Source organism: Lithobates pipiens, unplaced genomic scaffold (assembly GCF_037356315.1).
Source record: "Lithobates pipiens isolate NorthernLeopardFrog02 unplaced genomic scaffold, aLitPip1_a1.2 Scaffold_19, whole genome shotgun sequence".
Lineage (NCBI taxonomy): Eukaryota > Metazoa > Chordata > Amphibia > Anura > Ranidae > Lithobates > Lithobates pipiens.
In genome coordinates, this window is record NW_027507764.1 from 408,187,438 (window position 1) to 408,215,181 (window position 27,744).

Below are 27,744 nucleotides of genomic sequence, written 5' to 3' on the forward strand. Positions count from 1 at the left end.
CCAAAAAAAGGGTCCCGTGCGAATTTGCGGTGGGTGCGGCGGGTGTGGCGGGTGCGGCGGGTGCGGCGAATGGCTGAACTCGAATCGCACAGAGATCGGATGTGATTTGCACTGCAGTGCGGTGCGAATCACATTCGTTCTCATAAACCGCTGCAATGTGAACCCAGCCTTAGTGACACTGGCGACGGGGGGTGATCACGGGGTTAAACCTTTATTGGGGGGGTTAGGGGGGTACATTAGAACTAAAGGGGGCTAACTCTAACTGCCCTAACAGTTATTACAGTCACAAATGACACCAATGCAAAAAAAAAAAAAAAAAAAAAAAAAATGACATTGGTGTCACTGTGACTGGGGGGCAGGGGTAATTGGGGGGGTGATCGGGGGGTAAAGGGGGGGTGTGAGTGTGCCTGGCATGTTCTACTGTGTGTGTAGAGTGTTGGTGCAACTCACCGATCCGCTCTCCTCCGTGTCGGAACGAAAAATACCGACACGGAGGAGAGAATACATCACTTCCTCTCCTGTGTTTACATTACAGGAGAGGAAGTGATGTCACGGGGGATTCCTATTCGTCGGGAGCGATCGCGAGGGGGTGGCCATGAACGAATGGCCGTCCCCTCGTCCGGGATCGCTCCCGCACGAATACCGACCGCCGCAGGCACCGGGCGGGGGCCCGATCGGGCCCCCGACCCGCGGGAGGCAAGGGACGTACATGTACGCCAATATGCCTGCCCGTGCCATGCTATCGACGTACATCGTCGTGCGGCGGTCGGCAACTGGTTAAACAGACCTCTGATGTATCACTTTTGAGAAAATGGACAGCTGTTGCAACATGTGACATACATAGGCTATAGCATATTTTTTACATTATAGAAGTTGTAAAATAATTGTAGAAGATGCATGCTACACTCGAAAAACTGATGGACATAACCGACTCACTTTGGAAAGATATCATTCCATTTACTGGTGTATGTATCAAGAAGTGAAAGAAAATCATAGCAAAAGGGGGAAAAAAATAAAGAAGGATAGGAGTTTCAGTCCTTCCCTACTCAATTTAAAACTAACGGGAGTTTTGCCTTCATAGAGTATCTCACAAAAGTGAGTACACCCCTCATATTTTTGTAAATATTTTATTATACCTTTTCATGTGCCAATACTGAAGAAATGACACTTTGCTACAATGTAAAGTAGTGAGTATACAGCTTGTATAACAGTGCAATCTTGCTGCCCCCTCAAAATAACTCAACACACAGCCATTAATGTATAAACTGCTGGCAACAAAAGTGAGTACACACCTGTGAAAATGTTCAAATTGGGCCCAAAGTGTCAATATTTTGTGTGACCAACATTATTTTCCAGCACTTATCTCCCTAGGGCATGGAGTTCCCCAAAGCTTCAAACGGTTGGCACTGGAGTCTTCTTCCACTACTCCATGACAACATCATGGAGCTGGTGGATGTTGGAGACCTTGCGCTCCTCCACCTTCCCTTTGAGGATGCCCCACAGATACTCAATAGGGTTTAGGTCTGGGGGTATGCTTGGCCAGTCCATCACCTTTACCCTCAGCTTCTTTATCAGGGCAGTGGTCATCTTGGAGGTGTGTTTGGGGTCGTTATGTTGGAATACTGCCCTGCGGCCCAGTCTCCGGAGGGAGGGGATCATGCTTTTCATTATTTTTTTTTACACACATTTCTTTTCTCTCTGCAGAGAAAGATAATTGTATCTTCCGTCTCCATTCACAAAAAGAGAGAAACACAGGAGCGGGCTTCACAGTAACTGATCACTGTGATAGAAAATCAGAGGCTACCACAGCGATTGGGTCGGTACGGGGCCCGGTGCTCTCGTGAGAGCCCAGTCTCTATTCTGAGAGCGCACTGTGCAGCGCTCTCCCAGCACAAAGGGAGATACACATATATGCGGCCCCATGGAAAAAAAGCCAAGTGCAGTGGGGCCACATTAATAGATTACATCAGCCTCAAGGGGTTAAAGCACCATTAAACCACAATAAAAACATTTATTAAGCTGCAGCTAACCAATTCTCAGATGTGGTGGCTGCATTCGTTGTCCTTTTTTCATTTTTTTTCCTTTCTTTGTCCCAGTGATCCAGACAGTAAGTCTGTTATTTTCAAGTTTCAATACACTTTAGCAGACCACAATTGTCAGCTTTTATTCACTTATGTAATACCTTTATGCAAAAAGAAAAACAAAAAGTTTGCTGTAGCTGCTAAAGTATTAGCTGGAGTTCAGCTTCAACTTGTTAGTCAATTCCATATAACACTACCCTTTTCCCAGACCAACAATTCTGCTGTCCTAAGGTATCTCCTTTACTGCATCATCCAGATGGCAGACACCCTAAAGCTGGGTACACACTGTCGAAAAATCATGCTGAATGTTCGGTCAGTGTGTACAACAGTCTCTCTGACAGAAGCTGACTTTCGTGGAAGGGATATTCTGGAAAACCAGCATCAAATTAGCGCTTGCAAGTAAAGCCTGCAAGTGCTGATCAGTGTATTCTGGCGGGGAGGTGGTAAAGGGGAGTCCCCCTATCAGAATGCATTAGCATAGCGGGAGAGACGCAATTGGTTCTTGGTTGAACGAAAAAAACTTGCCATGTGTGCCTGGCTAAAGACAGGAAGAATGTTATTGGCTGATCACCAGGTAAAATAAAGCACAAAAAGCCTAAAAATAGAAAAGTAATGCAGCCACCACATCTAAGGATTGGTAAACTGCAATATACTACATGTTTTAGGTTTAAAGCCTCTTTAAAGCTTCTTTAAACCACCACAGGATCCAAAAACCAAAAAAATAGGTTTCTAGAAACATTGTTGACTGTAACCATAGCCATGGTAGCAGTGTTTCAGTAAACTATCTCAAGGGAAACAAAGTGAGGGTAAACAACTGCTTATATCTTGGATGAGTACTAATGGAAAAACCATTATGCTTAAGCGCCGGGTATATGCATATATTTCAGTTCAACTTGTTTGTGCCCACACATGTCTACTTCCTACCATTAATGTGTCAACTTAAAAAGTTTGAAACACTTTACATTTTAGCAACATCAAATGTTATAATAAAGTTTAAGCAAATATCTTGTATTAGACAAAAAAAACAAAAAAAAACTGAGCTCTTGCTAGACAATATTTTATATTGAGCTGAACCATTTTGTATGTTGTAAAATGGTATCCAAAAGAACAATGAAATAAAAGTTATGCTATAAGTAGTGCTATCAATACCTATAATTACCATCCCTTTGTCCTGCATGACCTTTGTTCAAATTGCAATAAGTAAAGGTACTAACAAAAAGCTTTCTTTCACAACTTGTATGGCTGTTCTACCAGTTCAAGCAAATTATAAGCTTGTGTTTTAACCACTTATAAAACCGGAAGATTTGCCCCTTTAATGACCAAGCCTTTTTTTTTGCGATACGGCACTCCATCGCTTTAACTGACAATTGCGCGGTCGTGTGGCATTGTACCCAAACAAAATTGACATCCTTTTTTAAAAAAAAATACATCGTTTTTTTTTTTTTTGTTTTTTTTTTGCGCGTTAAACAAAAAAGACCGACAATTTTGAAAAAAACAAAAAAAACAATATTTTTTACTTTTTGCTATAATAAATATCCCCAACAAAAAGTCATCAATACGTATTCTTCTACATATTTTTTGTAAAAAAATCACAATAAACGTATATTGATTGGTTTGCGCAAAAGTTATAGCGTCTACAAAATGGGCAAAAGATTTATGGTATTTTTATAATTTTTTTTACTAGTAATGGCGGTGATCAGCTATAGCTATCAGCTGTAGCTGTTTAACCACTTACAGACCGGGCCATTTTGCTGGCTTAAGACCAGAGCACTTTTTGCAATACGGCACTGCATCACTTTAACTGCCAATTGCGCGGTGGCACCCAAACAAAATTGAAGTCCTTTTTTTCCCACAAATAGAGCTTTCTTTTGGTGGTATTTGATCACCCCTGCAGTTTTTATTTTTTGCGCTATAAACAAAAATAGAGCGACAATTTTGAAAAAAACACATTCTTTTTTACTTTTTGTTATAATAAATATCCCCCAAAAATATATAAAAAAACATTTTTTCCCTCAGTTTAGGCCGATACGTATTCTTCTACATATTTTTGGTAAAAAAAATTGCAATAAGCGATTATTGATTGGTTTGCGTAAAAGTTATAGCATTTACAAAATAGGGAATCGTTTTATGGCATTTTTATTAATCATTTTTTTTTACTAGTAATGGCGGCGATCAGTGATTTTTATTGTGACTGCGAAATTATGGCAGACACATCGGACATTATTGACACATTTTTGGGACCATTGTCATTTATACAGCAATCACTGCTATACAAATGCAGTGATTCCTGTGTAAATGACACTAGCAGTGAAGGGGTTAACCAGTGGGTGGCAGTGTAGGGGTTAAGTGTTCCTAGGGGCGTGTTACTAACTGTTGGGGGCTGGGCTTTCTTTTAGTGAACACTGATCTCTGCTCCAATCAAATGAAGCAGGGATCACCGTCACTTGTTGCCAGGCAGAACGGGGAGATGCTGTTTACAACGGCATCTCCCAGTTCAGCCGCTCCGTGAGACGATCGCGGGTATGCCCACGGCGATCAAGTCCACGGGACCCATGACCAGACTCACGGGGGTCCCGACCAGCAAGTGAGCCCGGCGCCGGCGGTGCGCTTGCGATGGCAGGGCGGCATTTAAGATTGGACGTACCTGTATGCCAATATGCCTGCCCCTGCCATTCTGCTGACGTGGTTAAGTGGTTAAAGGGCCGACGTACAGCTACAGTGATTTCCGAGAACGAGCCGACCTCCCGCAGTATAATGAAAGAGGCTGGTCAGCAAGTGGTTAATAATATTATGTCACAGTGGTCACATGATCAGAAAACAGTCCCACCAGCTACTGATCTTGTCAGCTCAGTCTTTGTGATGAGAGCATGCAGTGAATATGCACTCAAAACATTAGCCTCCCAGTGATGCATACATGCAGTGTGTGGTTGTATAGGTGTTAAAATCCTTCTTCTTTTTTTAGCTTCAAGGCTTCCATCTAACAGGGGTGGTATTTTGGGGATTTTATTTTTGTGGCGGTGGCTTGATTTTTATTTAATGCTGAGCCGATAAGGGCTTTTTAAAGTTTGTGGTGCTCAAAGCAAAGCATTAAATAGTTATAAAAAAAGTGCAGAGCTGCCCTAGTGTAACTCTGCTTTAATATGGTAAAGTTAAAAGCACTACAATGGTCAAACTCACATTGTGTGAAGGATACAACATAAGGATTCCACCATGGCCGCACTCCTAAAACCATCTTAAGATCCCAAGAGGGGAAGGGGTAGCTGTGGATGTTCAACCTAGCTGCTCAGGTCCTGGCAGCACATCCAAAGCTATCCACCACCACACTTGACATGCAAATTTTAATGCGCGCGCTCTCGGTCCCACCAGCGCTGCTCTCCAAAGACACATGAGCAGGATACAGCGGGGAAGAGATTGAGGATGTCATACAGTTGCCATGGCAATGCATTTCCTTCATGAGGTTCCTCAGAGTGACCTGAGGAAGGAGGCCATGCCCCAGAAACACATTGCCATGGCAACTGTGTGACGTCCTCTCTTCCCCCCTGTATTCTGCTCATGTGGGTTTGTGTGTCCTTGGAGAGCAGCGCCGCCTGGACTGGGCGCATGTGCATTAGGATCTGCACATCAAGCGTGGTAGTGGATAGCCTTGGATGTGCTGCCAGGATTCGAGCAAACTAGGTTGAGTGCCTTAGTTACATAGTTAGTAAGGTTGAATAAAGACATCAGTCCATCCAGTTCAACATGAGTGAGTGTGGGTGCATGTGCACAACCCGTATACATTGTCCCATCAAGATGCCCATCTATTATTATTATTTATTTAAGGTGCCCATATAGGGTCAATTTTTACGCAGTGCCCCACACACACATTGGTCCCCACCCCCAGGGAGCCCACAATCCAAGGCCCCCAACCCATGCACTAGGGCCAATTTATTTTGGACGGAAGCCAATTAATCAATTAAGCCATTTAACCTACCAGCATTTCTTTGGACTGTGTTAGGAAACCAGAGTACCCGGAGGAAACCCACGTCGACGGCTCCCCTTTCCCCTGTAAGGATCTTGAGGTGGTTTTAGGAGTGTGGCCACAGTGGAATCCTTATGCTGTATCTATCTTCCCACAAGACTGTTTGACCATTGTAGTGTTTTCAACTTTACCATATTAAAGCCGAGTTATACTAGAGTTGGCTTGGCACTCTCTTCTTTTGTGTTTTGTTTAGATGTCTTCCTGACACCCAGAGGAGTGCAGGAGCACCCTTTTACTTGTCTAGGTATCACCAATAGCCAGCTTGAGGGCTATACTAACTGTTGATCAGAGCACTTGCTAGTTTTTTTCTTTTGTGTGTATTTTTTGTATTAAATGGTTTTTGACCTGTTCTTTGAGCTGCCTTTTGTTCCAAACGCTGCTGCATCATTTGAAATAAATTAGGTGGAAGTGCAGTGTGTACCTAAACTACTTTAGATGATATCACTTAAATTCAGCATACCATCTATCCCCACACTAAAAATAAAAATCAGGCATACACCTGTTAGGCCCATTACCCCTAATTAAAATTGTCTTGCTAATGGCCAGTTTACCCTGCTGTATCCTCTGAGCTGTCCTGATTTTTTTTAGTAAAACCCCAGTCTGAATTCTTTGCCTCTAGTAAATTTGGGCCTAACTTTGCTCAACAAAACTGTTCTGCTGCTGGCTAGTTGTACACTGCTGTATCATCTGTGATGTTTTAGTTTTTGTATTAAACAGGATTGGTTTCTAAGCTTCTGTTTGCAGAATATCAAACTGTATTTGTCAAACTCTTTGAGAATTTGACCCAGGCAGATTTGCTCAACCCTGCTCATAGCCAATCAATGATATCCAAGCTTTTATTCTCCAGCTATAATTTTCTAGGAAAAACTGGCTGAGACAATAGAGTCTGTCTGATACACTTTTTCCTTCACAGATTTTAATAATTTGCCACAGCCCTAAAAGTTGGTCAGTGCCATATTGGCTCATATGTGTGTTGAAGAACATTAGCCAAAGTATTTTGGTATTTTGGTAGAAAACAGTGTTACTAAAGCCTGCCAGATTGAAATTCCCTACTGCACCGGCCGAATTTCAAACCATTTATGGGCAAGCTTTAATAATTCCGTTTTAAATCAGATCACACCGTCAACTTTGTTGGTTGGCTCGATCAGTCTTGCCAGCTATAGCAAGCGGGGCTGATGAGTGCATTCTGATGGCAGGGAAGAGTCCCCTCTGTCAGAATAAAATAGCTCCACAGTAAGGATTTCTCTATCCACCTCGAATGTGTGGATGGGGGAACTGATTTATTTTCTTTTGTTTAACCCACTCATTAAATGAAAGAGTACAAAAAGCAGTGCTGTCTTTTGGCCTAGTTTGGCAGGACTCAGGCCTAGGGTGGCACTTTATTTAACTTCCTCCTTCTCCATGCCTTGTGCTCCTAAGGGCCCAAAGAGTCCAGCCAGTCCGGCAATGGTGGGGTGCAGGGCAACAGAGCAAAATCCGCAAAATCTAGGATCTTCACACAGCCTGCAGGTGGCTGGCCCTGGAGGCTGGCTAGAACAGAGAGCTTGGGAGAGAGAAGACCTTCACCACCATAGTGCCATCCTGTCCTGAGCAGCAGTGGGTGCAGCATCCCTGGTGCCTCCCAGAGCCTGCACTCCTTCTTCAACCTACTCTTCACTCCCAGCTGGGGCAGGCCAACCGAGGGCCCAGAGGATGAGAATGGGTGGGAGGTAGGTGCATCACACACACCTACCCACAGACAGAAGGGACTGCAGGCAGGGCTGGGGGTCTCTCACCCCCTTCCCTCTCTCCCAACCCCTCTCTCTCCCACCCTCCTCTCTCTTACCCAGCCTCACCCATGACCCTCTCTCGCTCCCCCAACCGCTTCTGTCTCCCATTCCCTCTCTCTCCCACCCCTTCTCACTCTCACCCTCTCTCTCTCTCTCTCTCTCCCACCCCTCTCTCATTCTCCCACCCACCCACCCCCTCTCTCTCCTACCCACCCCTCTTCCACCCCCTCTCTGTCCCCAATCCCCTCTCTCTCCCACCCCCTCTCTCTCCCATCCCATCTCTCTCATCCCCCATCTCTCGCTCATGCCCCCTCTCTCTCACCCTTCCTCCTCTCTCTCTCACCCCCTCTCTTTAACCCCAATCACCCACCCCCTCTCTCTCCCCCCAACCCCTCTCTCTCTCTCCCCCTCTTTCTCCCACCTCCCCCTCTCTCTCTCCCACCCCCCTCTCTTTCTCATCCCCCCTCTCATGAGATCTTAGGGGTTCATACCGAGACTTATAGTCCTTCCATTTTGGAGGGATTGCCATCCATTAAACAGGAAGGGGTGGGGCAAATTTACATAGGAGGGGGCGCCCAATTTTAGTCTTGCCTAGGGCAGCACAAAACCAAAATACACCACTGGCAACAAGTGGAAATAACTGAAAAAATTATGATTTGATGCTGACATAACTGATCCTTTATAGCTATGTCTTTACCAATAGCAAACTTCATGGGACCTGAACTCAGAATTCCAATAGTATTGCTACTAACCACTGTGCCGCTATGCTTACAGGGCCGCAAAGTGGCACAGAAACACTCAGGGCACCATTCAACAGTCTAAGTGAAAAACTGTTGTGTGAGTTGCACCCCAAGGGGAATGATTAATATGGTTTTGATAAATATGTGTAGTTTAACTGACCATGGATAAATAGTGCATGAGCTACATGCTAAACCACTGTGTTCACATGCCAAAATGGTTTTATTTACAAAATTAACTTTATGTATGAAAGTCATTTAGACTTTTAACACATGTGGCTCTAGCACACATATATACATGAATGTGTCTTCCTAGATTTAATTCATGCTAGTTTCACTGAACAACTCCTCTCTGCACATTCAAGAAGGGATTCTGCAGACACAACACTTGGTATATGGATGCAGTTTAAGTTCCTCCTATCTAACAAATCAATCTAGTTTCTCTATATCTCTTTGTAGAAACAGTTGCATCTTGAACATTAGATTATGTTATGTTACTATTCATCTTCAAAAAAGCACAGATGTTTTATAAGAGTGTGGTACTGCACAAGGGTCCAAGTCATGATTGGCCATGGGGTTTGGCCATGGCCATGGCCATAGCTAACCTGCAAACCACAGTCTCTGATCTCAGTATTATCTAACAACATAGCCTCACATAATACTGTCAGGATTCACCCACTTCCAAGTCACACTCCTAAGTTTTAGGTACATTTCCTTCTTGTCATGATCATTTTTTCAAACTGTCAGCAATCAAACGCAAACAATACACTAGTTCACTGTTAATGGTTTGGTCAACTCAAAATAATTTTAATTCCTGGTGGATGCTGGAGAACCTAATCAACCCATGGTGTCCTACAGCTGTCAGACACAACAGTAAGACCTCTTCAATGAGTCTGCATACTTTCTGTGACCATTTTGAGTTGGTTAGCCACTCAGAAGATTGGATTACAGCTTTTTTCACGAGCCAGCTTACCAAATGAATACATGCAATTTAGTTCTATTAAACTCTGGAACTGTAATTCGTCTCACAATGCTCAGATAGTCACACAAGAGTACAACTGTCTGCTCTGTTAAGGCCAGATTTGTTGCCTATTACAAACTGATTACAGTTGCCACTTTTTGGCTGCCTACAATTATATTTGCTCATTAACACTTGATAGCTTGAATACAGATGAAGAAGAGTATGAGAACAATTAAATCTCAATCATAATAATTCCACAGAGCTTTGAAGATGACTGCTCAAATGCTATTTCCCTGCAAAGACTAATTATCTCCTTTTGGCTCCTGAAGATTGCTAGAAGATGGATGTGTGGCATTTCCAAAGTATTAACATCAAGTTAAACAAAGATATTTCATTATGAAATGTTTTCCTTTTACTCTAGGAAAATTAGGCTTCACTCCAGAATTAAAAAAAATAATTGAACAACTGTCAGAACTGTGCCGTTAGTGAGATGGGAAGATGCCTGACTGGGAGATTACTGACAGCAAATAAGACTTTGCTATAAACGCTGTGCTCATTTCTTTTTTTTTTTTTTTATGCAACATACCAGACAAATGGCTAAATAAACAGTTAAAATACATAGATGTAAACCAAAGTACCTAACCAACTCTGTAATACTGTTCAGACAGTTTGGTGATTCAGTAACCTCACATTGCACACACAGAAATAGGGTTTTGCTACTTTCTGGTTCCATTTGGCAGGCTCTTGTGTCACTTTCCTGCTCATTTATAATAATTACACTTAATGATGATGCTGATTTGTTTACCAATCAGTAGGCTGAAGATTAAGAGGAAACATGAGAAGTTGGAAAACTAAATGAGGAGATAGTTGAGTTGCCCTCTTGGTTTTGCAGTGTGGCCAATGTGTATGAATCTGAAGACTGGCTGAACAGAGTTTTAAACCCATATACAGAAAAACAGTTCACATTTGTTTATTTAAAATGGGTACTTTGTCTTGAGTTACGTTTTTTAACCACTTCATGTGTGGCAGCTTAACCGCTCTTAAACCAAACCTGTGTTTTTCCAATGCAAGGCAAAATAACCAAGACATCTACTTTAATGCTGACCTTCACACCTGAAAAGTTAAAAAACCTAATCTTAACTAACTGTAACTGAGCACTAACTATAGTAATTGCTAACCCTATCTAGCCTCTAATCCCAATATTCCCTATTGGTAATGTTAGGGGCTGCAATTGAGGCCCTCTATAACACTTTAAATGACCACCAATGCTCTAACTCAATCTCTAGCTAATCGCACCTTTTAGATAAACTAATTTTAAATGAATAAATCAGTCTGTTAGTTTAGTCTGTCAGTTAGTTAATATTTCCCTCTCCCCACAATAACTCATTTCAGCACAAAATATGACAATCTGGACTAGCTGTCAAAAATAGGGCCAACCTGGCAGGCAAAACAAAGATATAAAAAAAAAGAATATGAGACTTTTTTTTAACAATCCAGCAATCCAGTAATTCTGTGCTTGTTACAGAACAATGTAATAATGTAATGAGCTCCAATCAGCAGAACTACTCTGAGGATAGAGAAAGCAGAGCTCAGCAGCTGCAAAGTTATATTTAGAGCTAGGGACTGCTCACATCTCTGTGCTTGCAGTGATATGTATCCTTTATACTCCTTAATGTGTTAATTTTTTTCAACATCTTTTTGGGTTGGTTTAAGCCAGGATTTGTCTTATATAGCGTAAGGCTGAATTCACACCTATGCATTTTTAGTGCTTTTTGCATTTTGCAGATTTGCACTTTAGAACGTGTTCCATAGGAAACCATGGTAAATGGACTATAGGGCAAATCTGCAAAAAGCACTAAAAATGCATAGGTGTGAATCCAGCCTAATTCTTATGAGGGGTTTTATTGTGTATTTTAGAATAATGTACTTTTTTTGTCCACCGCACCACCAGTTAGAACGATGAAGAGCCTACATAAAAAATTATTTGGTTTGAACTGTTTAAATTCTTCCTGCATTAATTGCCATTGCATTGGAAGCAAACACAGATATTTATAGAAGCCACTAGAAACATACCTTTGTGTTTTGATGCGTTTTTACCCCAATGTGTTAATCTTTAACCACTTAAGGACCAGGCCTCTTTTTCAGACTCAGTGTTTACATGTTTAAAACAGTTTTTTTTGCTAGAAAATTACTTAGAACCCCCAAACATTTTATATAGTTTTTTTTTCTAACACCCTAGAGAATAAAATGGCGGTCATTGCAATACTGTTTTTCACACCGTATTTGCGCAGCTGTCTTACAAGTGCACTTTTTTTGAAAAAAATTCACTTCTTTGAATAAAAAAATAAGACAACAGTAAATTAGCCCATTTTTTTTATATTGTGAAAGATAATGTTACGGTGAGTAAATTGATACCCAACATGTCATGCTTCAAAATTGTGCCCGCTCGTGGAATGGCGTCAAACTTTTAGCCTCAAAAATCTCCATAAGCAACATTTAAAAAATTCTACTGGTTGCATTTTTTGCATTACAGAGGGACTAGAATTATTGCTCTCGCTCTACCGATTGCGTTGATACCTCACATGTGTGGTTTGACTACCATTTTCATATGCGGGCGCTACTCACGTAGGCGCTCGCTTCTGTGCGCGAGCTCTTCGGGGCGGGGTGTTTTTAAAAACCTTATTTTTATTTTTTCTTATTTATTTTAATTGATTTTATTTACACTGTTTTAAAAAAAATAAAAAATGGATCACTTTTATTCCTATTACAAGGAATGTAAACATCCCTTGTAATAGAAAAAAGCATGACAGGTCCTTTTAAATATGAGATCTGGGGTCTAAAAGTCCTCAGATCTCATATTTGAACTTAAATGCAATAAAAAAAATGTCAAAATGTCATTTGAAAAAATATACCTTTAAGAGGTATGGGCGGACGTGACGTTTTGACGTCGCTTTCGCCCTCCTATGGTATAGAGACGAGTGGGGGCCATCTTAGCCTCACTCGCCTCCATACCCAGCCATCGATAGGACCCGATCGCCTCCGCTGCTACCGATGGCTCCGTTAAGCAGCGGAGGGGGCGGGAGAGCAGTGGGAGGGGAGGTGGCACCTCTCCCGCCGCCAATAGCGGTGATCTTGTGGCAAACACGCCACGGAGAACACCATTATCACACACACGGCCGGCGTCTGAAGAGATGGATATCTCAGTTGTGGCAGCAGCTGCTGCCGTTACCGAGATATCCCTCTTCAAAAAATGGACGTACATTGGCGTGCGCTGGTCGTTAAGTGGTTAAATGCATTCAACCATATGTCAGTGTTTGTCAATGCAGGCTGCAGTGCATTTTAATGTGTATTGTGTTGCATAAAGCATTGCATGTCATTGCGTTTTAACAATGATGCAGTCTCAATGGAAAATGCATCAGGTCAAATCACAGAGGTATGTTTTCAGTCTCTTGATACCAACCTCTTGAACTATACAGCAATGCTCAGAATGGTGGAGGGAACAACAGATAAAGGAGGCAAACAGATGTGCTCCAGTGCAGTCAGCATGATTATATGTGGAAAGACCAACAGGGGGATGAGCTCATCAGAGAAAAAGTAGGACTCGAACCCTGCTAGACAGGTCTGTACTGGGTGGCAAAGCTGTGTGAATTTCAGGCCTGGATAGATAGAAATTTAAATATTTTGACTAATGTATTTCATCTGTGCAATTAGTTGTCTGTCTAGAGGTTGGCTTTACAAGAAGACTGTTAGTATTTACAGTCTTCCCTTTAAAAATATACCTTGCCTTGGGGAGTTTAGTATAGCGACATGGTCACTTTAAGTCAGCTTTATGCTCATGTGCAAGATCCTTTCATACATAAGCCTCGAGTTGTTACATTAAGGCAGCTATTAGCCTGGTTGGATTCCTTTGTCCAAAATTGTTCCCTAGCTGCACTCAAATGTGTCTACTGACCACATTGTAAACTTTACTTGGCGGTTTAATCCAGATTCCAGAAATGATATGAAAAATAATCAGGTGCTTAAGGCCCCTTTCACATGGTGCGGATCCACTGGACGGAGTCTGCCAGCTCAGCGGAAGATCGCTCTGTTGACCCCCGCTGAGCAGGCAGATGACATGTCCGTCTCTGCTCACTGTGCAGGAACGGACTTGTCAGAGCTTCGCTGTTCTCTATGGCGATATCGGATGAAAACGGACACCCTGTCCTTTTCATCCGATCCCATCTGATCCAATCCGCTGGACGGATGGCGAACATATTGTAATCTGTCTGTTTTGGGCAGATCTTGTTGGATCGGATGGCAGGCGGGTGTCAATGGACACATCTCCGCTGATATCCACCTGCCCATAGAAGTCGATGGGTGGCCTGCTCGGATCCGCCTGAAAAACGGACAGGTGGATCAGAGCAGGCTGATCGTGTTAAAGGGTATGTCATGTCATATTCACATTACATGTTATGATAAATTCCTCAAGTTAAAAACAAAAGTGTAAGCATACCGTATATACTCGAGTATAGGCCGACCCGAATATAAGCCGAGGCCCCCAATTTACCCCCAAAAAACTGGAAAAAATTATTGACTCGTGTATAAGCCGAGGGTGAGACATGCCTGTCCATCCCTGTGTGTCCGTCCATCCCTGTGGGTCCATCCATCCCTGTGTGTGTGTCCATGCATCCGTGTGTGTGTGTGTGTGTGTCCATGCATCCGTGTGTGTGTGTGTGTGTGTGTGTGTGTCCATGCATCCGTGTGTGTGTGTGTGTGTGTGTGTGTGTGTGTGTGTGTGTGTGTGTGTGTGTGTGTGTGTCCGTGCAGCCTACCTGTGTCCAGCCTGCCTGTGTCCGTCCAGCCTGCGTCCCGTCCAGCCTGCGTCCCGTCCAGCCTGCGTCCCGTCCCGGCCCGGCCCGTCCCGTCCCGGCCCGGCCCGGCCCGTCCCGTCCCGAGCCGAGCCTCCGTCCTTCAGCTCTTCGTCGGCGGCCATTCTAGGATTCAAAAGCCGCGCCTCCGTCGGTGATAGGCGGAACACTCAATTTCCCACTGACTGCTGTTCCGCCTATCGGATGTCCGTGATAGGCGGAACACTCAATTTCCCAGCAGCCTGTGTTCCGCCTATCACGGGCATCGTCTCATCCTCGTCCGTAGTACGAGGATGAGACGATGCCCGTGATAGGCGGAACACAGGCTGCTGGGAAATTCAGTGTTCCGCCTATCACAGGCGAAGGCGGAGCCGGAGGCGCGGCTTTTAAATTATAGAATGGCCGCTGTCTGTCTGCTCGACACGCTGATCGAGCGGGCAGACAGCGATGACTCGAGTATAAGCCGAGGGGGGCACTTTCAGCCTCAAAAAAGAGGCTGAAAATCTCGGCTTATACTCGAGTATATACGGTACTTTATTTTGCACATAAGTCACAGAGCTGCACAATATTTTTGCCTATCAACATGAAAGCAGAAGCTTTTATATTATACAAATATCTAAGAATAATCCTTTCCTGCAGTGTTAGGATAATCACATTTTACACATTTTCCATCTCTCAGCCTCTTCTTCGGAAAAGCTGCTTTCTGTCAACATCATTGCATACAGTAAATAATCTGCTTGCACTCAAGATATTACTTGGTGCCTAAATGAAATTATGAATATGTCAAGTGAGATCCTAGACTAAAACATGTTTCAGTTAACATAGTGAATTTCTTATTTAAAATCCCAATCTATACATGACACAGTTTTGATTATGTTCTATATACAGTGATGCACAGCCTTGGACTGATTAACCCAGTAAAAATAACTTGTGTAAGTTTGGACAGATGCCATCATGCAGATACAGCAGAATTCCAGGAATCATCTTGGTCACTTTTTACTGTATAATGCCCCCATATTTGCATAGCCTGTGCACATATAAGAACGACCAAATAAAAAATATCTATAACTGTTTTTTCCCAATCACGTTTAGTCTGCATCATGTAGGGTTAGTGTGAGGGGTTAGGATTAAGAAGATGGTTAGTGTTAGCCCTTGTACACACGGTCAGTCATTCCGACAACAAAATCCATTGGATTTTGTCTGACGGATTTTGTCCGAAACTTGTGTTGCATACACATGGTCGGACAAAATTGTTGGAAAATCCGATCGTACATAACGTGATGACGTTATTTCGTTAGGACCGGACTACGTTCAGGCTAGTAGCCAATAGCTTTGGTCTAGGAATTTGATCTGAGCATGCGTGACACTTTGTCTGATCGGAATTCTCTACACACAATCGGACAAAGTCCGATTGGATCATGTTGTCGGAAAGTTTTATAGCCCAGCTCTAAAACTTTGTCCGTCGGATATTCCGACGGAAACAGATCAATGAAGCCCACACACAGTCGGATTATCCAACAACTTGGTCCGATCGGACATTTTCCATCGGAATGTCCGACCGTGTGTACAAGGGCTTAGGGTTACAAGGAGGGTAAGTATGAGGATTAATGTAGGATTAATGTCAGTCTTATGCCGCGTACACACAATCGGAATTTCCGACAACAAATGTTTGAGAGCTGGATCTCAAATTTTCCCACAACAAAATTTGGGTTAGAAGGAAGGCTAGTGTAAGGAGTAACGTTAGTGTTAAGTTTACAGGGATGATTAATGTAAATGGTAATGTCAGGGTTAATGTTGCAAGTATAATTAATGTTAGGATTAGGGTTACAAGGAGAATTAATGTGAGGATTAATTTTAGGGTTAGGATTACGGGAAGAGATCCAAAATTCCAACGGAATCGGATTATATTGTCGAAAAATCCGACACGTGTGTGGGCTCTATCGGACTTTTTCCATTGGAAATTCCAACTGAAAAAATTTGAGAGCAGGATCTCAAATTTTCCGACAAAAAAATCTGATCGCACTTTTTCCGACCGTTTGTAGAGAATTCCGATCGGACAAAGTGCCATGCATGCTCAGATCAAATTACGAGACCAAAGCTATTGGCTACTAGCCTCAACGTAGTGCCATTGTAACGAACGTCATCACATTCCGAACAATCAGATTTTCCGACAACTTTGTCCGACCTTGTGTATGCAACACCAGTTTAGCACAAAATCCGTCAGAAAAAATCAGACAGATTTTGTTGTCTGAATGTCCGTACAAGGCATATGTGTGAGGATTAATGTTAGGGTTGTAGTGAGAATTACATTGGTGGGACAGGGAGCGTTAGTGTGAGGATTAATGTTAGGGTTGCAGTAAGAGTTACATTAGTGGGACAAGGAGTGTTAGTGTGAGGATTAATGTTAGGGTTCCAGTGAGGGTTACAGTAGTGGTACAAGGAGTGTTAGTGTAAGGATTAATGCCAGGGTTAGAGGGATGACTAGTATAAGGAGTAACGTTAGGACTGGGTTTACAGGAATTGTTAAAATAAATATGAATGTCAGAGTTAGCATTATAGGGAGGGTTAGTGTGAGGATTAAAAGGGGATGGCTAGAGTGATGAATAAGGTTAAGATAAGGCTGTAAGTATGTAATAGCCCAGCAGGGGAATATTTAATCCGTGCTATAAAACCAGCTGGCTAAAGGAAAAAAATGTAGTAGTGTAGTCTTAACATGGCCATAGATAATTCTTTGTTCAGCCAGTGTGCTGAACAAAAAAAGTGAACAGATACCTCCATCAACACAAATAAGGGGGATGGAGAAATCCCTCCAGCGGGCATTGTATTCTGACTGCATGATTTGCTAGTAGAATAAACAGATCAACATTCCCATTCAACAGAAGTTGATCTAACTATCATCTTCTGTAAAACAGATATCGCACATGGATAGAAATTCAGCTGGACCCTGCTGAACTGAAAGAATTTCGATCGACCTTTGGCCAGCTTTTAGTGTTATGCCACGTACACACGGCTGGATTTTTCGACAGCAAAGGTCCGACAGTAAATCTGTTGGACAATTCGATTGTGTGTGGGCTCCATCGGACCTTTGCTGTCCAAAAATCTGATGGACTTTAGAATTAGAACATGTTTCAAATTTTTTTGCCAGAACTCCACCGGACCCAGTTCCTATCGAGAAATGCGCTCATGTGTATGCTAGTCCGCCGGATGAAAACCGATGCTAGGGTAGCTATTGGCTACTGGCTATGAACTTCCTTATTCTAGTCCGGTCGTACGTGATCACATTCAAATCCATCGGACTTTGGTGTGATTGTGTGTGGCCAGGTCTGTTCATACAGAAAGTCCGTCGGAACTCGGCCGAAAGTCTGTCGGAAAGATCGTTGGACCTAGTCCGTCGAAAAGTCCTCTCGTGTGTACGCGGCATAAGGATTAATGTTAGGATTTGGGGTACACCTAGGGGTACAAGGAAACAGTCTTGCTTGGATTGATATAAAAAGACTGACATACTTACCTTTTTCTGGAAAAAATACTGCTCAAGGATTGATTCTGTATTAGTTTATACCTAGCCATTTTGATTATGTGACCAATACCAAATCAGAAAATCAGAGTTTGTATTTTCTGATTCTCCCCTTCAGCAGAAATCATGTAACTAATAGGGTCGAGTTTTGACACTCAGTCTTTCTGCTACTCTTTATTTGTCCAATGTAGCAAGACTGATATATACTGTACTGCTTTACATTAACATTTTGATACAGCTCTGCTTTAATTTATTAATACTTGCTAATTTAAAAAATGTATAGAAATTATTGCCAAAAAACAAGAGATGCAGAAGCCTACTTAACCTGATTGGTTTATTGTAATAAATATTGGTTTGCTACTATGGAAAACCATAAACATTTTAATAAAATGAGTCATAAATTTAATAAAAAATAGAGCTGTAGGAGTTACATCATCGATCTGTGTATACAGACCTTTACAGCTGTGCATGAGGGTCACTTTCATGAAAAGGGTATTGCAATTTAAGATTAGCAAGCAGAACTGGAAACTCTAAATGTGTACACTTTTATAAACATTCATAAATATTTATACTGGACACCCCAACCTGCTTGACCTTGTGAGCCAGGAGTGGTAAGAATAATTGCACATGAACCTTTTTTCTAATAAGCACTTTATTGAATAAAGTCAAGTAGAAAATATCTGCCATGAGCATGCCTAGCCTTGGCATTATGGTTATGAGACGTGTAAAAAGCAACAAGTGATCGATGATAAATGCATACATCCATTTCCCAAACAATAAAAACAAAATGGGATTATTTAATAATGTAAAGTGCTTATGTGCCAACTAAAGTATCCCATAGCTTTTAAAATATAACTTTCGCTGAAGTGACTGCAGTAAACTGAAAGCTGATGAACATCTATTGTTACCTGTACATTGGATGACCTTAATAAAATTATTCTAGCAAATATGAGGTTTCTAAGCAACCAAATGGTCTGTAGAAGACTTACTACAAGTCCTTGGAAAATGCAATAAATTATTACTGCATTGTTTACCTTAAAGTAAGCTTTATAAAACTTTCTACACAATAAATGCACAACCACCCATATTATGTATTCTGTCTCATGTAGACATTTGGACATCAACCAGTAGAAGGAGCTTTCTGTGACTCACTGCCACTCGGGTTAAAGTGGATCTAAATCCTGAATCCTAACTAGATTCGTTATTATTTAGTTAGCAAAAGCAACAATTATAAAAAATTGCCTTGTGGGATGTTTTTTTTTCTTAATATATGTTTTCACCTTTTTTTACATCTCAGCGAAACGGATCTCCTTTTCAGCCACTTCCTTTATATGTTTGTACAAATTAGTACAATTTAGTGGTAGCTGCAAGTCCATGCTCAGAACTATGACTAAACAAGGACCTTCTTGACCTGATCACACAGTATTTTTTTAATGAAAGCTTCATATATATAAAACTTGAAAAATACTTTTGAAATTATTTTAAAGGTTATATGATATTTCAATGATTGGTTTCATATCTATTTTAACAATTATTGAGGTAAGATACTGGGAATACAAGAAGTGCCAATATTTTAAACTCAAAATTTTAGATCTGCATTTTGGGGAGCAGTACAGCCCAACCACCATGCAGCAATGAAAAGCAGGAAGCAGATCTTGCATATGTAATGAGCAAATACTTGCCCCCCATGAAAAAGGAATAGTCCAAAACGGTACAGAAAAACAAGGCCTTTTTTTAAGCCATTAAAGGAGTAGGGCCAAAGTACATATTTAGCTGATGATGTAATTCAGCTGGTCCAAACTTTTAAGAGATCCTGGCTTTAATGTCATGATTCACCCAGATGCCTGACCAGGAGCTGGCCCAGTATACCTGTGAAATCATGATCCAGCTGTTCCCGCCCCCTCTACAGCCCAGTGCTCCAGTGAGAACTGGAGGGGCAAAGTAGAGAGTCTCCTGCTCTCTGACCCCGGAAGACCGAGAAATTGAGCGCTCAGCAGTCTTTCATTGCTCTGTTCTCGGTGCAGATGTGGCAAGGGAGAGATGCAGCATTGGATCGATGCTGCATCCACCTAGGTGAGTATGAATATTTGTTTTTTCATATCCTGCACTTGCTGATTGTATACTGCATATATACAGCGGCAATGCGGCTCTCCAGTGCAGAATCACGTACCTTACGTGATTCTGCCCTTCCGTAAAAAAAATGTAATACTTTTTTTACAAAAATTAAATAAATGAAAATTCCCTAAAAATATCCCATAGTTTGTAGACACTATAACTTGTGCACAAACCAATCAATATATATGCTTAGTGGCATTTTTTACCAAAAATATGTAGCAGAATGCATACTGGCCTAAATTGATGAAGAAATTCGATTTTAATTTTTTTTTTTATTAGATGTGTTTTAGCCCTGGTTCGCTCGCACCTATGCATTTATAGTTTTGCAGAAACATACTACAGGCCATTTAACATGGTTTCCTATGGATGTAGTTCACATCTGTGCATTTTATAGAAAGGGTCAGGGTTTTTTTCCTGAATTTCTGACTTTTTTGTTTATAGCGCAAAAAATAAAAAACTAGGTGATCACATACCACCAAAAGAAAGCTCTATTTGTAGTAAAAAAGGACATACATTTTATTTCGGTACAGTGTTGCACGACTGCTCAATTGTCAGTTAAAGTAAAGTAAGTGGTAAACTGGAGCTGAAGTGATTAAAACTGAACACTATGCCATAAAATGCCATAGCGATAAAAAAATCGGACACTTTTCTGACGCTCCTTCACAGCATGCTTGCTCCAGACCTGAGACTTTAAAGTGGCCAGACATTGCCATCACTTTAGAACAGATAGGTTCTTTAGTTAAAATAAAGCAGATGCACGCTATATAAATCGTGTATAATAATAATAAAAACAATGCACTCACAAAGTTGCATAAATTAAAATCATATCCAGTATACAGCGCTTTGCTCCAGCCACATGTGAGCCTAATGACGTCACAGTTTAAGCTGTGCCTTACACGTTTTGTTACAACCAACCTCAAGCCCATGCCCCTTGATGACACTGGCTGTAACTAAAGAGCAGGGCAGAGTTTCAACTGTGATGTCACTATGCTCGCTCGCTGGCTAGAGTAAAGCAATGTTTTCTGGATGTGATTAATTTACACAACTTTGTGAGTACCTCTACTTTATTTTAAATAAAGAGTAAACATTTTATTACATGTTGGAGTTCTTTCTTCTGTCTCCTCAGGTGCCATATTGTGTGGCCTGATAACATTGTAGCCTATATATGAAAGAGAGACATTTACGTGACTGGTGTTTTACACCATTTTTAATAAGTACATTTCGACTCATTTACTGTAGGGTCTAGATATCTGGTAAGCAGATCTGTGTATTGATGGTGGTTGAGGAGAAAGCACCTTGCATGCAAGATCACAATGATTTCAATTTTATTAAAGACTTGATTGGATTATATTATTTTTTTGCACCGTTTACTTGGTTAATAGGTTTTTGTGTTCACAATATTCTTTTTATATGATACTGTTTTTTTGTAACTTTACATAAAGGGACAGCACAATATAACCTTTCCTTTTATGCAGTTGGCTGATTCTAGCAAAACCTGTCAGGTATTTTAGCAACACACTCCTCTCTCCTTCCTAATGAATAGATGTACCTCCTCAACTATACACACAGTCATGATGAGTATGACATGTCCTAACAATGAGTTAGAATTGATCTAACACTAGTCATAAGTAACTATGCGTACTGTGTATAAAGAATACTCCAATGATCAGCTATGAAATATACATTCCAGACAAGGACTTGAAGACTGCATTTTACTGGGGCTTGGATTATAACTACTTGAACTAGCTTTTATTCCACATTTGGTGATCTATCAAGGCTTTCTATGAATGTGGATATTTGTTATGACACTCATTGTGGCCACAGAGTGAGAGTAAGATATATATATCTATATATATATATATATATATATATATACATATATATATATATATATATATATATATATATATATACATACACACACTGCTGCGCTCAGCTTGTGCTGTTTAATACATACACTTCTGAGAAGTCTGTCAACTTTTGACGCATACATCAATCTCAAACCCCATTTGTTGCACTGAAGGAGAAATGCCCTATTATTGTCAATTTAGCAGAGAATGGATCCTATATTTTGGAACAGATTATTTATGGGCCTATGGGCCACTGGACAGTATGATCTCTTAATCAAGCTTTCATACAGGTAGATGATTATGAGGATACAGTACCTTTAATTTTCTGGATATATATGCTGCATTCAGCCTAATTTTCATTTTGGGATACATCATCTTTTCTACATCTTTTCTACATCAACAATGATATTTGCGCATATTCCTCATGTGTAGATTTGTGCTATACATGGATCTGTGGTTTTCTTAAAGAGGAGCTCCACCCAAAAGGGGAAGCTCTGCTTGTTTGCACCCTTCCCCTCCACTGCCACATTTGGAACTTTTTTGGGGGGAGCAAGTACCTCGTTTTGGGAGGTACCTGCTCCCACTTCCGTGTAAGATCACCAATCTATGACATTTTTGACCTCTTCTCCTCCCCTCTGCTGCCTTCAAGGACACACACAGGTCCCAGAAGACGGTGGGACCATTCAGAAAGTGCAGTGCAACTCACACATGCACAGTAGGAAGGAGCCTGGAGCTCCTCTTTAAGGACCTCATATTACCTTGTCTGTAATGCACTTTGGAGTTAACTTACGAAAGGTAAATAGGCTGTTCCACCTGCAAGGGAATTATGGTTAGTGAAATAGGTGAAGCTCTGCTGAATTCCATCATCCAGTCAAGTACAAGGAAAAATATTGTTTTCTTTGGGGATAGGGGATTCTTTATATCCATGAAGTGGACTTACATTTGGAATATCAATATGCTATGTTATACATTTTAGATAAGGCACCTCATCCCAGTAACTTTAGAAAGATAGGAAATACCAGAAGGAGAAGGATTATTGTGGTGCCAATGTTACTTAAGTAATAAAAAAAAATTATATTTAAAAAAATAATAAATTTTATTACAAAATATCAAATACAGATATTACATACATAATTTGCTAATCAAGATTGAATATTAAAAGAGGGAAGCACATAAACCAACAAAGCATGACAAAACAAATACACCTCCTCCCCCCAACCCCAGTGCTGTGGGTGGGGGAGGTGTATTTGTCATGCTTTTTTGGCTTAACCCTCAATTTTACGCATTATGTAAGTATTGTGTTATATTTATATCTCATGTTCTATTTTCTTTCATTATAGAGCAACAACTTCTCTATACTGGTCACATCCTATTCCCCAGAGGAAGCCAATGTTTTGGTGAAACGTGTAGGGAAGACCTGACCCGCATGTATACAGAGGCCTTTACCAACTTGGCCATTATTAAATCTTATGCGCTCCCCTCTTTTAATGTTCAGTCTTGATTAGCAAATTATGTATGTAATATCTGTATTTGATATTTTGTAATAAAATGAATCATTTTTTTTAAATATAATTTTTTTTTCCATTACTTAAGTAACATTGGCACCGCAATAATCCTTCTCCTCCTAATATTTCCTATCTTTCTATAGTATACAGTACGTAGGGGTGATATGGAACATTCAACATTTTGGATTTTTGTGTCTATGGCTTTTTATGTATGATCTCTTTTTGGGGTAATAAACTTTTTTTTTTAAATGCAGTTTCTGGCGATGAATTTGATTATGTGTATATACCATACTTTCATAGTTATCTGTTGATCCCACAGTAGTTATTACCTTTTCATTTGAAAATTGTAAAATAGGTCCTTTGTATTTTTTTTTTATAAATAACTAATCCAAAGATGATTATTCTCTAATATTTTGTGGGAAAAGGTGTGATTATGTATTGTGCTATGTCACATTCTTAGCACATTTTGCTAAGGTTAGTAAATTATTGCTCATATGTGATTGGTTCTAACAGCACTGTTTTTCTTTGCTCGAATTTCAGAAAATCGTTTTCCCTGTACCCAAGTTTCTGATACAGATATTACATGGAAGATCCTCCAAATAATTGTATCATTCTTGTTTTCACCCAGTAAAACAAAGCTTATTTCTCCTTCAATTAACTGACTGCACAAACATATGGACATTATAAACATGTGGGTTGATGAATGGGGGAAAATTATGAACCCGCATAGATTGTCATTTTGCAGCTCTTCCATACAGCGCTGCTTGTATATGATTTTATATATATGCAAATAATGCTGATGTTGTGTTTGTATTTTTCTCCTCGTTTTATGAGCACCTCTTAGAGCTGCATGACAAAAACAGCCAAGGTCCATTAAATGGGAAATAAACTACATACTGTGTTCATTACTACACATCAGATTTGTAGGTTTCTCAACTTGAAGTTCTACCACAGAGCATTTAAATAACAGTGCAGGATTGTAATTATACTATTTTCCACAAACAGCTCTGACAATTTAATTGTGCATATTGTGAGTATATTGCAGTGCAGATTGGTAAACGCTTTTACACACATTTCCCTGTCAGAAATAATGTTATGTTAGCGCTAGTAAAACAACCTTGTCTTAAAGAGTTTTACAAGTTTCACAGCTAATGCACAACACAGTTATGCATGACATGATGAACACAAACAGTGGGACATACCTTGTGTGGCAATATAGTGATTTGGTCTATGATAGCCCTGCAAATGAAAAGAAACAAAAGAATATTAGAATGATTGACTCTGCATTCACTGTCTGTATTGTCTATCAGATATCAAATATATTGGCAAAAGGGTTTTGCCCAAAGCAAATATCAGAAAATGCAATATAACTATCATGCAAAAAAAAAAACACAGGACTGTATCTAAATGGGAAAATATATGTTTTTGTCTTCTGAAATTTTAAGCAAAACTCTGGGCAAACAGATAGGCACAGTTAAGATATATATATATATATATATATATATATATATATATATATATACAATTGTGCTCATAAGCGTACATACTGTACCCTGGTAGAATTTATGCTTTCTTGGCCATTTTTCAGAGAATATGAATGATAACACAAAAACTTTCTTTCACTCATGGTTAGTGTTTGGCTGAAGCCATGTATTATCAGTCAACTGTGTTTACTCGTTTTAAATCATAATGAGAACAGAAACTACCCAAATGACCCTGATCAAAAGTTTACATACCCTGGTGATTTTGGCCTGATAACATGCACACATGTTTACACAAATGAGTTTGAATGGCTATTAAAGGTAAGCATCCCCGCCTCTGATCTGTTTGCTTGTAATTAGTGTGTGTGTGTATAAAAGGTCAATGAGTTTCTGGACACCTGACATACCCTTGCATCTTTCACCCAGTGCTGGACTGATGTTTCTGGATTCTGAGTCATGAGAAAGCAAAAGAATTGTCAAAGGATCTGTGGGAAAAGGTAGCTGAACTGTATAAAACAGGAAAGGGATATAACAAGATATCCAAGGAATTGAGAATACCAATCAGCAGTGTTCAAACTCTAATCAAGAACAAAGAAAATGAGAGGTTCTGTTGAAACCAAACCATGGTCAGGTAGACCAACTAAAATTTCAGCCAAAACTGTCAGGAAAATTGTTCAAAGAAAAATGCACATATATCTTCAGGTGAAATACAGGACTTTCTGAAAACACGTGGTGTGGCTGCTTCAAGATGTACAATAAGGAGGCACTTGAAGAAAGATGGGCTGCATGGTCGAGTCGCCAGAAGAAAGCTGTTACTACTCAAATGTCACAAAGTATCCCGCTTACAATACGCCAAACAGCACAGAGACAAGCTTCAAACCTTCTGGCACAGTCATTTGGAGTGATGAGATGAAAATGAGCTTTTTAGCCACAACCATAAATGCTACATTTGGAGAGTCATCAACAAGGCCTATGATGAAAGGTACACCATTCCTACTGTGAAACACGGAGGTGGATTGCTGATGTTTTGGGGATGTGTGAGCTACAAAAGGCACAGAAAATGTGGTCAAAATTGTTGGCAAGATGAATGCAGTATGTTATCAAAAAATAATGGAGGAACATTTACATTCATCAGCCAGGAAGCTGCACATTGGACGTACTTGGATATCCCAACATGACAATGATCCAAAACACAAGGCCAAGTCGACCTGTCATTGGCTACAGCAGAATAAAGTGAAGGTTCTGGCGTGGCCATCTCAGACTCCTGACCTCAATAGCATTAAGCCACTCTGGAGAGATCTCAAATGTACAGTTCATGCAAGACAGCCCAAGAATTTACAGGAACCGGAGGCTGTTTGCCAAGAGGAATGGGCAGCTTTACCATCTGAGAAGATAAAGAGCCTCATCCACAAATACCAAGAAAGACTTCAAGCTGTCATTAATATTAAAGGAGGCAATACACGGTATTAAGAATTGTAAATGTTTGATCAGGGTCATTTGGTTAGAGTAAACACAGTTGATTAATAATAAATCAAAGGATCAAAGGAGAGGTTAAAGATATCCACCATGGAGGGGCAGGCCGCCACCACCCCTATACCCACCCATGGCCCCAGTCTACAGAGAATCACAATGGAAAGAGCAACTGTATCAAGAGAGGGATCAGTCCCAACACCAAGGCCAAAGACAGGAAGAAGTAGGGGCTTTAGGGCAGTCCAAAAAAAAAAGAAGGTGGGAGACAGCTTCAATGGAATATATGATTTAACCCATATTCAATTGACTCCAAAAGAAACAAATATTTTAAATCTTGGTTTGAAATGTGGTCTGAAAAGTACACATCAATAAATTGGATGTATTTGTCAATACTCATAAATACAATACATGAGGAAACTCAGTATTGAAAAACACTTTTTAAATAGAAATTCGAACCCAGTTCGCTCAAATAGTAATGCCTCAATATCTGTGGATAGTGGGTAGAAGAATAAATCTTTATTCAACCCTTCCAACCTATCAGCACATAATTTGAAAGTTTTAAAAGGATTGGTGTTGAGGTATTTGGAAAAGGTGGCCCCTAAAAAAAAGGTGTAAACCCATATTACATACGGAAAGGTATAGAACATCTAGAAACTAGGAATGACGGGGATTATTCGACCAGCGGATAAGGGTGGGGGAATGGTAGTCTTGACTAAAGATTTTTACAACAATCATTTAACAGAAATGTTATCAGACTGTGACACATATAAAACATTAGAGAAAGACCCTACCTCTCAATATAGTAAAGAACCAGAGACTTTGGCAGAATTTGGTTATCAGTCGCACGTCCTTACAATGAAGGAGAAAAAATACCTTGCCCCTAGTAGTACTCATATTCTTTTTTATTTATATACTCCCTAAAATACACAAGGACCCCCAAAACCCCCCTGCTAGGCCCATTGTAAATGGCATCGGGTCAGTCACGTCAAGGATGGGCCAGTATTTGGACCATTTTCTCCAAAAAAGTGTTACAGTGACAAAAGTGTATCTCAGAGACACAAAAAATCTGTTACAGTTACTCGAGGAAGTAAGGTTCAGTGACAATGAGGAGATTTTGTTAGTCATTGCGGATGTGTCATCGTTATATACGGTGATACAGCATGACGATACCATATTGGCCCTAAATTGGGCCTTAACCCAAAGTGAGGATTTTCCCCCGCCCCCAGAAAGTTTTTCCCCAGACTTGTGCCTTTCCCATAACTATTTCTAGTTTAATAATGAGTTTTTTTCTCAAAGAAAAGGTGTAGTCATGGGCGCTAAATTTGCGTTGAGTAGCTTTATTTTTGGGGGAGTGGGAGGATAAATTTGTGTTTCAGAAAAAGAGAGATGAGCTATT

General features: G+C 40.6%; 1 protein-coding gene across 10 annotated transcripts in view; it reads right to left on the reverse strand.

The window, feature by feature from the left end:
• Positions 1-27,744, reverse strand: part of PTPRM (protein tyrosine phosphatase receptor type M) — a 982,826-nt gene that overhangs the window by 116,206 nt on the left and 838,876 nt on the right. For all 10 annotated transcript variants that reach the window (XM_077492471.1, XM_077492470.1, XM_077492475.1 and 7 more), the window contains one exon: positions 24,600-24,636. In XM_077492471.1, coding sequence (XP_077348597.1) covers positions 24,600-24,636 — 37 coding nt within the window. The remainder of the gene's footprint in view (positions 1-24,599; positions 24,637-27,744) is intronic.